At 40.8% G+C, this 10821-nt stretch overlaps 2 protein-coding genes across 4 annotated transcripts in view; both read left to right on the top strand.

Annotated features, from left to right (window-relative positions):
- Positions 1-521: 521 nt before the first annotated feature.
- kbtbd8 (kelch repeat and BTB (POZ) domain containing 8) lies at positions 522-8326 on the top strand. Its single transcript, XM_007573574.2, has 5 exons — positions 522-654; positions 2515-2722; positions 2835-3141; positions 3977-4796; positions 4866-8326. The coding sequence occupies exons 1-5, from the start codon at positions 639-641 to the stop codon at positions 5327-5329; spliced, it is 1815 nt and encodes a 604-aa protein (XP_007573636.1). The 5' UTR covers positions 522-638; the 3' UTR covers positions 5330-8326.
- Positions 8327-8719: 393 nt separating this feature from the next.
- Positions 8720-10821, top strand: part of LOC103152908 (monocarboxylate transporter 2-like) — an 11487-nt gene continuing 9385 nt past the window's right edge. The window contains exons 1-2 of one of the 3 annotated variants that reach the window (XM_007573572.2): positions 8720-8892; positions 10009-10234. In XM_007573572.2, the coding sequence (XP_007573634.1) occupies positions 10018-10234 (217 nt within the window). In that variant the 5' untranslated portion in view covers positions 8720-8892; positions 10009-10017. Of the gene's footprint in view, positions 8893-9993; positions 10235-10821 lie in introns of those variants that run through there. The other 2 variants (XM_007573571.2, XM_007573570.2) reach the window with 2 other exon arrangements.

The following is a 10821-nucleotide window of genomic DNA, read 5'->3' as shown; positions in this document are numbered from 1 at the left end:
TATATAGCATTTTTCCATTTGGTGCTTGTAATGTTGTGTCTGACAGGTGTACGACATACATATGTGCAAGTAAATAAAATTATATATTGTTTGCATGTTTGCATCTAATCACCCTGTGAATTCCCCAACTAAATTATGAATTAAGCAGGCATACAAAAACCCATAAAGTGATGTTGCAATTGATCTTTTTTTTTTTTAAAGACTTAATTCATTTTTTATGTCAGTCATGATAGCTTATTAAGTGCAGAACTCTCAAAATTGAGCAAGCTACACTTTTCCTCTTTTCCTGGCCCTATCTCTTTACATTTGCTCCTTTCTAATTTTAAAAGAACGCATGTAAACAATCCATTGATATGTGGCTATTTCATTTTAAAACTATTCCAAACACGATTATCAATCAACTAGCAACAATTTAAGTTACAAAGTTTGCTCTCTTACTTTGCTCGCACCTGTTAATGATCATCAGCTCCGATTTGTAGCCTCACCCACCATTAACTTTTCTCCCTTTTGTACCAGGCAAACAGCATCTGATTGGCTGTCGCACGAGAGCCCGTCTTGTGATTGGCCGCTTCTTGTTCCGTTGCTGGGATGTAAACTCCCTGACGTTTCTCGGTCTGCTCTGAGACAGACTGGGGAGAATGGCTGCCAGTGGAGGTTAGCAAAGTCTTCATTGTTTTCTGCTCTAACCACATTGAAATAACGCTTTTTAAAGTCATAGTGTGCGTGTTTAGCAACTTACCGAGCACGGCCTGTTGGACGAGTTAGAATTCGTGACACGTTGCGTACTCGTCGGAGGAAGTCATGCCTCTTTATGACTACTCCAAACAGTAGTTTGTCGTTTGCTTGGCTATGTTGCTAACGTTAGCTGTGTGGCTAACTTTCGGCCGGTTAGCTCGCTACCCACAGCTGATTGTGTAAACACTTGTTTGTGACAAGAGACTGACACTGGACAAATACCATTCATTAACGATATCAACACAGTCATTTGGGTGATGTCGTGTTATGTAGCTTTATAGTTTTAAACGATGTGTATGTAGATGCCAAAAACACTTTTTGCCCCTTGTAGCTCGCAATTTTGTGTCAAAGAATGCTTGCTAACATTAGCTCTCTGCCTATGTGCTGCTAAAAGTTAAGCTTACACGTCTTCTAACTTAAATGGCAATATAGCTATTTTTTTATGACGAACATATTGCGCTACTCCGTCCCAATTTTAAGCACTAAGGCACTCTTAGAGTTTGTCCTTACTCATTTTTTCCCCCGCTACTAAAAGAGACGTTGGGCATTCGACATGTTAGCAAATTAGCTACCACCTGGCGAGACAGTAGTTTCTATTCATCCATTGCCAGCCTTTGTCCTGTCAAGGAGTTGGTGTTGCTCAACACGAGGTATGTGTTGAAAAGTACTTCAAGTCTCTCAGACAGCAAAGCTGCGGTTTAAACATCGTGAGGCCAATCATGCAGCTCTGACACATGTAATAATAGTCATGTTGTAATTTAAGGTTCCTGTTTTAGGGAAACGCCACAGAATTAACTTGGTTATAAACTTGTATGTTAAGCGCATGACCCGATTTGAACCTCAACACAGAGTTGGAAACCAAACCTAAAATGAGTTTTAGAATCCACATTAGCCTTTAAAACAACTCAGAATAACTTCCAGTTCACTGACACTACATCCATTGAGCTTCATTGTTTCTATTCATTAGTATCCGAGTCCAATGTTGAAACTCTGAGACTTCATGCTTTTTAGATAATATAAAAGACTAACTTTATGTTCCTTAGCCAGAAATTGGAAAAATTTTAAGTGTATAAATTTGAGAAGAATGGTGCGTCCAATACCTTATCTGACCACATTTTTTGTGTACAGAACCATCTCAAAATACCTGTATTTGTCTCACTTATAAGCAAAATCTTTAGGCCAGCTGACTAGCAGGGTTTAGTAAGATGTGGAGGAGGTATGATGTGTTCTTTAATTTTCAGTGACATTTTAGTAGACTTGGAACAGTGCTTCGGTTTCAAAACTACATAGATTTTTGGTATCTTTTTTTTTTTAAATTCAAACCTGTGGTATAGCTTGACATCTATATTCGACCCTTGCTGATACATGGGTATACAGACTTGTGCAACACTTAAGTTTATTATGCATTCACATATTCTTAAATGGAGATGATCTATTTTCAGACATAATAATAAAAACATTTCTGATCTCAGTTAAATTATTCAGTTTTCTGTTTTAGGTGTAGAAGTATAAATTCGGCCGAGATATCTGAAAGATTTTCTAAGACATAGTGGAGTGAGGGGAAGAAAGGAGATGCTGTTGAAATGGTGTTATAAGTTTCCTCATTTTTTTCATGGCATTGATTTGAGAGTTGGGCTTAATTTCTAATCTGGAAACCTAATCTGAGCAGGTTTGGTTTCTAGCATAACTTGTCACAGTTAAAGTTAAATCCCCATGTGTATTGTATTTTTAGTTGTTTCAAAAGGTGAAATAATTTTCTCTCCTTGCATCATTCTTTAGAGGTAGGCAAGCTGTTACAAGTACAAAATGGGACACCTCCAGCCACCAACTACAACGGGGTAGATGCTGTCCACGCCTGCAACGTCCTTCAGCAGCTCAAAGCTTTGTACGATGAAGCACAACTCACAGATATTGTCGTAGAAGTGGACCACGGCAAGACTTTTGCGTGCCACCGGAATGTTCTTGCAGCCATCAGCCCATACTTTAGGTTGAAAATGATTTGACATAAATAATACTTTTCAGTTGTTTAAACAATGCTAGACATGAATTGGTATAACTGATTTCATGTGGGGGGGGGGCGGGCTTTTTGTCATCTTTAGGTCCATGTTCACCAGCGGCCTTACAGAGAGCAGCCAGCGTGAAGTCAGAATTGTGGGCGTGGAATCTGAATCCATGCACCTTGTCCTTGACTATGCCTACACCTCCAGAGTCGTGCTCTCCGAGTCCAACGTCCAGGCTCTGTTCACGGCAGCCAGCATTTTCCAGATCCCTGCTCTGCAGGATCAGTGTGCCCAGTTTATGATCAGCCGACTTGACCCTCAAAACTGTATAGGCGTCTTCATGTTCGCAGATGCATATGGACATCAGGAGTTGAGGGAACGCTCGCAGGACTACATCCGCAAGAAGGTCAGTTGAACAATTTAGGATAATTTAAACCTTGTGTTTACAAAATTGGTCCAACCGACCCCACACCTGTAAAACTTGTATCATTTGCAACAGTCCTCCACGTTTGCCTCAGTCCTCGCATGCACAAGGGTTAAAGGGGACCTGTTATGCAAAGTTGACGTTTTGCATGTTTTTATACTTCCATCTGGGTCTCAACTGCTGTTAAACATAACCCAAGTATGGGGGGGGGAAAAAAAGAAAACGCCCAGGTATATTTTTGTTGTTTTGGTGTCTGGAAAATGAACAGTTTCAAAAATTCTCAATTGTTGAGTCAATTGACAGTCACTGTGCCTTCACCTAGCAACCTAAGCAGAGCTCCAGCATGTTTGATCAGCTGGTTTTACTGCTTCAAAAGACAAAGTATTTTGTTGCTGTTCTACTATTCAGAACCATTTGCTGTATTCTTGTTGGTTGTGTTGGTGGCTCTACTACTGCTTTTCAAAGATGTGTAGTTGTATAATTGTGCATCTGTTTGCAGCCATTTTTACATGTGAATGTTGACATGGAAAGCAGCAGCAGCAGCAGCTCATTTGGATTTAAATGACAAGAGGCCCTGAAGCAGCTCATGCTGAAAGTAGATCAAAATGGGCAGAGCTGACCAGACTAAGATCTGATTATCAAAGACTGAATTTGTGCAAGGAATGCAATTTACATGTTTTGTATGTTAAAACATACGAAACATGTATATTTTCTGGACCTGTCCAAGAAAACATAATGGGTCACCTTTGTCCTGTAAAAGTCTTCCTTTGCAATAAGTGTTTGTGTGCAAGGCTAAACTTTGCATCTTTTGTGGCAGTTTCTGTGTGTTTCAAAGGAGCAAGAATTTCTCCAGATGACCAAGGAGCAGCTGGTCAGTATTTTAAACAGCGATGACTTAAATGTGGAGAAGGAAGAGCACGTCTACGAGAGCATCATCCGCTGGCTTGAGCACGACCAACCCGGCCGCGAAGCCAGCCTCCCCGAGGTGTTTTCCCAATGCATCCGTCTGCCCTTGCTGGATGAGGCCTTTCTCAGTCGGATACCTGCGCCTTTCGCCTGCGCCCTGTTGCTCTCTAAAGACCCCGCCGAGGCAAAAGCTCGCCTCACCGGCACAAACGGCTGTCCACAGCGTCTGGGCATGACCGCCTCTGAGATGGTGATCTGCTTCGACGCGGCCCATAAACACTCAGGAAAGAAGCAGACGGTGCCTTGCCTGGACACGGCCACCGGACGGGTGTTCAAGCTCTGCAAGCCACCCAACGATCTCAGAGAGGTCGGCATCTTGGTGTCGCCAGAGAACGACATCTACATCGCTGGCGGCTACCGACCAAGCAACAGCGAGGTTTGCATCGACCATCGAGCGGAGAGTGACTTCTGGCAGTATGAGCACGCAGGAAACCGATGGCTTCCACGTGCTCCTCTGCTGAGGGCGAGGATAGGATGCAAACTCGTGCACTGTTGTGGGAAACTTTATGCTCTAGGAGGCCGAGTTTACGAAGGGGACGGAAGGAACGCGTTAAAGTCAGTGGAGTGTTACGATGCCAGAGACAACTGTTGGACGGCAGTCAGTCCAATGCCGGTTGCCATGGAGTTTCACAGTGCGGTGGAATATAAAGACCAAATCTATGTCCTCCAAGGTGAGTTTATACTCTTAAAGAAAAGTCTTGTGTTCATCGATTTAATTAAAATCTTTAAATCCTTTTCAGGTGAATGTTTCTTCTGCTACGACCCCCGTAAGGACTATTGGAGCCATCTAGCCCCAATGGGCGTCCCTCGGAGTCAAGGTCTGGCTGCCTTGTATAAGAACTGCATCTACTACATTGCTGGAATTTGCAGGAACCACCAGCGCACCTTTACAGTGGAGGTCTATGACATGGAGAGCAACACATGGAGTCGAAAGAGAGATCTGCCCTTTGACCAAGCCACAAGCCCATACATCAAGGCCATGCTGCTGCAGGGAAAGCTGCACCTGTTCGTACGTGCCACGCAGGTCATGGTGGAGGAGCATGTGTTTCGCACCAGCCGCAAGAACTCCCTTTACCAGTACGACGACGAGGCAGACACGTGGACCAAAGTCTATGAAACCCCTGACCGTCTTTGGGATTTAGGTCGCCATTTTGAATGTGTGGTGGCCAAACTTTACCCACAGTGTCTACAGAAAGTGCTTTGAGCTAAACAACGAACCGGATCTTATCAGGCGGCCAGGGCAAGTGGTGTCGGTCCTGCCTGCCTTGTGCCTGGTGTTACCTTGGGTTTTACACCATGCGGACTGATTTTTTTTAAATTTTTTTGTTTTTGTTTTGGGGGTTTTTTCTGTTGAGTCTTAAGTTCACACTTTGGTTTAACATGATCAAAATGGGGGTGCTTTAAAGATTGCAGTATTTTTTTTATTTTTTTTCTAGACAGCACCAACTACACACACTGAAGCATGTTTAACAAAACCCTACAACAAATCATAAGTGCAATTATCCTATTTTCTCTTGTTGTTGAGCCATGTTTGTCTTTGTTTGAAATTAAAAGTTATTGATTATTTTTTTTTGTTTGGCATGCTAATGAGGGCCGTCTGGAGATAAGGATGCTATGCGTCACCATAAAGTGAAAATCTCTATATATAAATAACTATATAAACTCTAAATTCATACGGGTAAGGTGAGTACCATTGCTCATTATTTGGTTGCTAACTCGGAGGCTTGTTTGTGTGTATTTTTTTTTTTTTTTTACATTATCCTAGCGTTTTAAAATGCAGAAGCATGTTTTAGGCATGGGCTGGTACGATAATTATAAATTTAAGACAAACGACTAAGATGATTTATCTATTTAAAATGGATAAAACTTCCTACTTCAAAAATATATTAAATTCACTGTTATAACTGTTTTAATACCATATGTTGACAGTCAGGTTTAGATGCATAAAATTAAGTGCCCATTGTATTTAGCAGTAGTTCACAACTTGTTTTGTGCAAATATTAAACATTTTTGTCATTCAGCTTTTCATCAAAGCTAGTCTGGCTATTTGCTCTGGTGGAAAGTTTTAAAACACACTTTTAATGTCAGTTTTCTATCAAAAAGTCAACTGCCCCCCCCCCCCCATGTTCAATTTTTCAGCTAAAACAATCCCAAGACTGGAGTTCAGTAATTCTTACCTTGGTGCAACACACCAATGTGTGTTGAAGGCGCCAGTTGAGGTGCATTTTGTGTTGAGGTGCACAAAGACGTTCCCCTTCAGACTGCTGGGCGGTGCCCCTCTTATTTCACACCAGTGTTTTTTTTATTTTTTTTTATGATGGGAAATCTCAAATGGATCAACTTGTCTTTTGGCTAAGCAGTAGGGAAAATCAGAATCCTTGTTCCAACCAGCTGAATGGTGGCACAGAGCAACAGGTGGGAGAAGAGTCTATGCTACATACATCTGTACGAAACTGGAATTTGTCAGACATCTTGTTGAAAAGGACGTCCACCTGTATGAGAAATATTCCATAAAACGTTCCAGATCCTTGAATCCTTAGTTGTTCAAAGCCTTGGCGTTCAAATAACCGGCCCATGCCTAGATTGTTTTCACGACCCCATCTTCCTTCACAAGCAACAGCATATAAAACCACATTGTATGGAACTAGATTTTTATTTTTTATTTTTTTTGGATACCAATCGAATGCAGCTCACACTTCCCACTTTTTTTTTTTGAGTTGGCATCCGTTGTGTCATATGCAAATATATTTTAACTTAAGTGAAGTCTTGGAGTATTCACTCTCCACATTGGAGATATAAGGACGGAGTCATATCTTTGTGCTAACACTAAGCGACAAGTTCCGACCAACTAACAGGTTTACCTCAGATTCATCGGACGTGGAGAACAGGGACGTCTTCAGGCCGTTTTGTCTTGACAGAACAGCCGTGTAAAAAGCTCTGCTTGGCATTCGGATGTTCGATTGGCTTTTGGCCTCGCGTTGTAATTTTCTAGAAGGTTGACGGGGAAAAAAAAGCATTTGAGGTCTTGTTATAGTTGTGGACATTGAAATTAATTTTGTGGTAGCAATAAATCAAGGAACTGTGATTAGGCTTTATTATCTTGTATTACCTTAGTGCATTAATGTTTTTGTTTGCTTGTCTATGCTTGTGGGGGGCGGGCTGTTAGTACTAGTCATTGTTTGGCGGTTGCATGGGTGCAGACTTGGACTGATGTGTAATTTGGTGCAGATTATGTGATGCCAAAGTGCCTGTGGCTAAAAAAAAAAAAAAAAGGGAGAGGGGGCATCCAAATCCACATCATCTCATGAAGAACATTTGAAATGTCAGCTCAGCATTGCACTGAATTGCTATTCACTTCGGTTGTCCTTAACTGCAAACTTTACGATGCACCCTCTCAAACAAGACCTACGCAAGGGTCTGGAGTTTGTGCTAACAGCCATGAATCTTTTTTTTTTTTCTTTTTTTTACCACGCCGTCACTCGGGCACAAACTGTTGGTGCTGCTTTTTTAGACAATCTCGTGTAAAAAGAAAAAAACCCACAATCGACTTGTCCTCCCTGTCAAAGTGATTTGATTTTTTTTTTTCTTTCCAGTGCTCAGTTTTCTCATGCAGGTTCTCATGTCATCAAAGCACTTCACGTGTTTGTTTTTTTGACATTACCAGAAAAGAGTGTCCCTCTATTTTCTAAAACGTTTCAGTAAATATATAGATATATAGCAATCAACAAGAAGGTTTACATGGAAATGAATCTTTTAACGAGTCACATTCAGCAAGGACTTTGAGGACATGTTTACTTCTCTGAGAGAAGGTCCACTGTTCGAAAGACATTAAGCTGATTTTAATCACACTGCTTGAACAATAACCTCCAAAAGACACTCCTTCACTAGTGATCTGTGTGGTCCGAGCTTCACCAACATGGCTCCAACGTGGCCACTCGAGAACCAGGAACGGAGAACTCTCAGGATTTCTACTGATACACAGTACTGTATTTAATTTTGTTTTGTGATGTGTAATATACTGTACCATAGGTTTGCTGTACTTGCACAGTTTTCTAAACTTATATTCAGTTTCTTTTGTAACTTGAAAAAAAAATAGATGTGATTTCCTTTTTCTCGTCTCAAGTGGCTGTTTTATTATTTTCTTTCCTTATGTGATTATCTAATTTGTTATTGTAGTGTAATCCTCTTACGAGAAAAAAAAGGTTACCTGCACGAGTGCTAAATTAGATTTATTTTGTCCTGCCCTGTAGTACATTAGCTTTTGTAACATCTTGCGACATCTTTTGATTATTTTTAACACCAGTCTTGCCAATAACAAGCTAAAACAAACCGCTTTCTGTGTCATGAGAAGCTTGTTCAGATCAGCTATATGTATTGTTCATTGGTGCTATTCCATTGTTTTAATTTCTTTCCCTCGCTTTTACTTTAAAATATGTGTTTTGTTTTTTCTTTGGGTTTCAGGTTATAGTGGTTGTTGAGCTCAACTGTGAACTTCACATTGCACATAAATGAATAATAATAAAAAAAAATTATAAAGATTGAAGTTTATTTGTTTTACATTTGACATGCGAGTCGTGACTGGTGGGTCTAGACAAGAGAGGAAGAGAGCTTCACTCAGGTCCTCCAAAACAGCGACAAGTGGAGAAAAGCCCTCGGGTCAAACGGTGGAACATGTGACCAGGCGTCCAATGAAGAAGGCTGCTGCTCAAACTTCTGTCTTTGTTTCTTCGGGGCTCTCAGACGGTCTCCAGCCGCGCTCTGTGAAAGGTAAGGCGACAGTTTCGCGGGGTGTTTCTCGAGACAAGTGCTAGGATCCACGCCACGTTTTGTTTTCAGGGTTTCGATTACCGGCCCACGTGCGAACAATAACCCAACTCCGCGTGCTCGTTTTTTTTGTTTTTTTTTGAGCTTTTGAAACTTGGTCTTAGTGCTTTTCCCATCTGAAAATACGCACCTTTTGAATTAACCGTACTGTCGGACGTATCTGTAGCGAAGTTGTTTTTAATCCTTGGCGTGAAGATGACGTAAAAGCTGACGTTTTCTGTTAGGCTGCAAACAAAACAAAAAGTTGGGGCCGAAGCTGTAACATTTGAAGGGGGCATTATTCTACAGCTTTTTAACAGAATCCACCATTAGATGTTTCAGTGCGTTAAATATCGACGTTTCGTGACATTACAACAACCCAGTCAACTTTGTTGGTTCCTTTGTAGATTTTTTTCCCCCAAGTGCGTCTGAAAAGTGTGGTGTGCACATGCACAGTTGCATTCAGAAGTCGCCTAGCTAGTAAATGGAGTCTAACTTTGCTTAATTTAATGTCTGTGTACATGCAGCTGTTCTGTGAGGGCCTTGGAGTTAGAAAATTAATTCTATTGTTGCACATAAATAAAAGAAGGCGCAACAGATCAGATTAACATCCTTTTTAACTCATTCTAAATGGGGACCGTTGACAGAAATATGCCGTTAGCTTTGCAACAATCGGTCATACTGAGCATGTATGTGGTGACAGTGGAAAGGAGAACTCCTGTTAAACATTAATAACACGTCTGGTAGAAAGCGGCTCATTTTGAGCTGCCATCTGATTGACAGGGTTGAACAGACAGCCTCACAAAGACCAAGGAACAAAGTAGACGGGTCAGGAATAAACTTTTGAAGAAGTTTAGAGCAAAGATTCAAGCCCGCATCCTAAAATGGAGAAAGCAGAGCAGAACTCAAGCGATGATACATGGTTTGTTAGCTTAAGCACATTTTCAATTGTATCCTATTTTATCATAGAGACAGATTCTTGGGTTTTATTATTTTTAAATTATTCTCTTTTAAAGGAAGACCTTGCTTTAGCTCCATTTGTGTTTGTTCTTTGACAACTCATTAATGTCATCCACTCAGAACAGAAAGATGCCGCCTGCGCCGGCAGATGTGTTGGGTCCCAAGCCTGTGGACGGGGGCTGGGGCTGGATGGTGGTGCTCGGTGCCCACATTTCCATTGGATTCGCATATTCCACTCCCAAAGCCCTGTCCATTTTCTTCAAGCCGATCAAAGAAGACTTGGGGGCCAGCTACAGTGAAATAGCATGGATTTCCTCCATCATGCTGGCTGTAATGTATGCAGGCGGTGAGTTTTTATTATGTTGCCCTGTTCAAACAGAGAAATAACTACAGCTATCAGGATGTTCAATGGTCAACAAACAAGTTTAAATGACCTAATCATGGAACATGAGGTGTAATGAACTCCTAGTCTTTTTTTTTTTTTTTTTTTTTACATATTTATACTGAGGTGAGATAGAATTAGGGGTTTTAAATACAACAGTATGGCAGGGTTATGTAACATGATATAAAACTGATGTCTGGGTAAGTACACACACACATTTCTGCAAAATGTTTTTTCAAATCGATATACAAAACACTGTTCTGGCTCAACAGTTTGATTCAAAAATTAAACTTGTGCAAACGTTTACCATTTTCATTGCACAATAGTGTTTTTTTTTTGTTTTTTTTAATTTTTTTTATCAGCTGACGTTTACTTAGAGCTGCAGTGAGCCCAAAAAGGACACGTGTCCTAAAAGCTGTGATCCATCACAAGGTCTGCAGTGTGCAGCTTTAAATCAGCATCTTTTACAGAATCAAACAGTGTGGAATGTGGAGTGGTTTAAAAGTGTTACAACAATAGTTAGGATTCATATATATATATATATATATATA

Source organism: Poecilia formosa, unplaced genomic scaffold (assembly GCF_000485575.1).
Source record: "Poecilia formosa unplaced genomic scaffold, Poecilia_formosa-5.1.2 Scaffold334, whole genome shotgun sequence".
NCBI lineage: Eukaryota > Metazoa > Chordata > Actinopteri > Cyprinodontiformes > Poeciliidae > Poecilia > Poecilia formosa.
The sequence above is the reverse complement of the archived record's forward strand: the minus strand, read 5'-3'. Positions and strand labels throughout refer to the sequence as shown.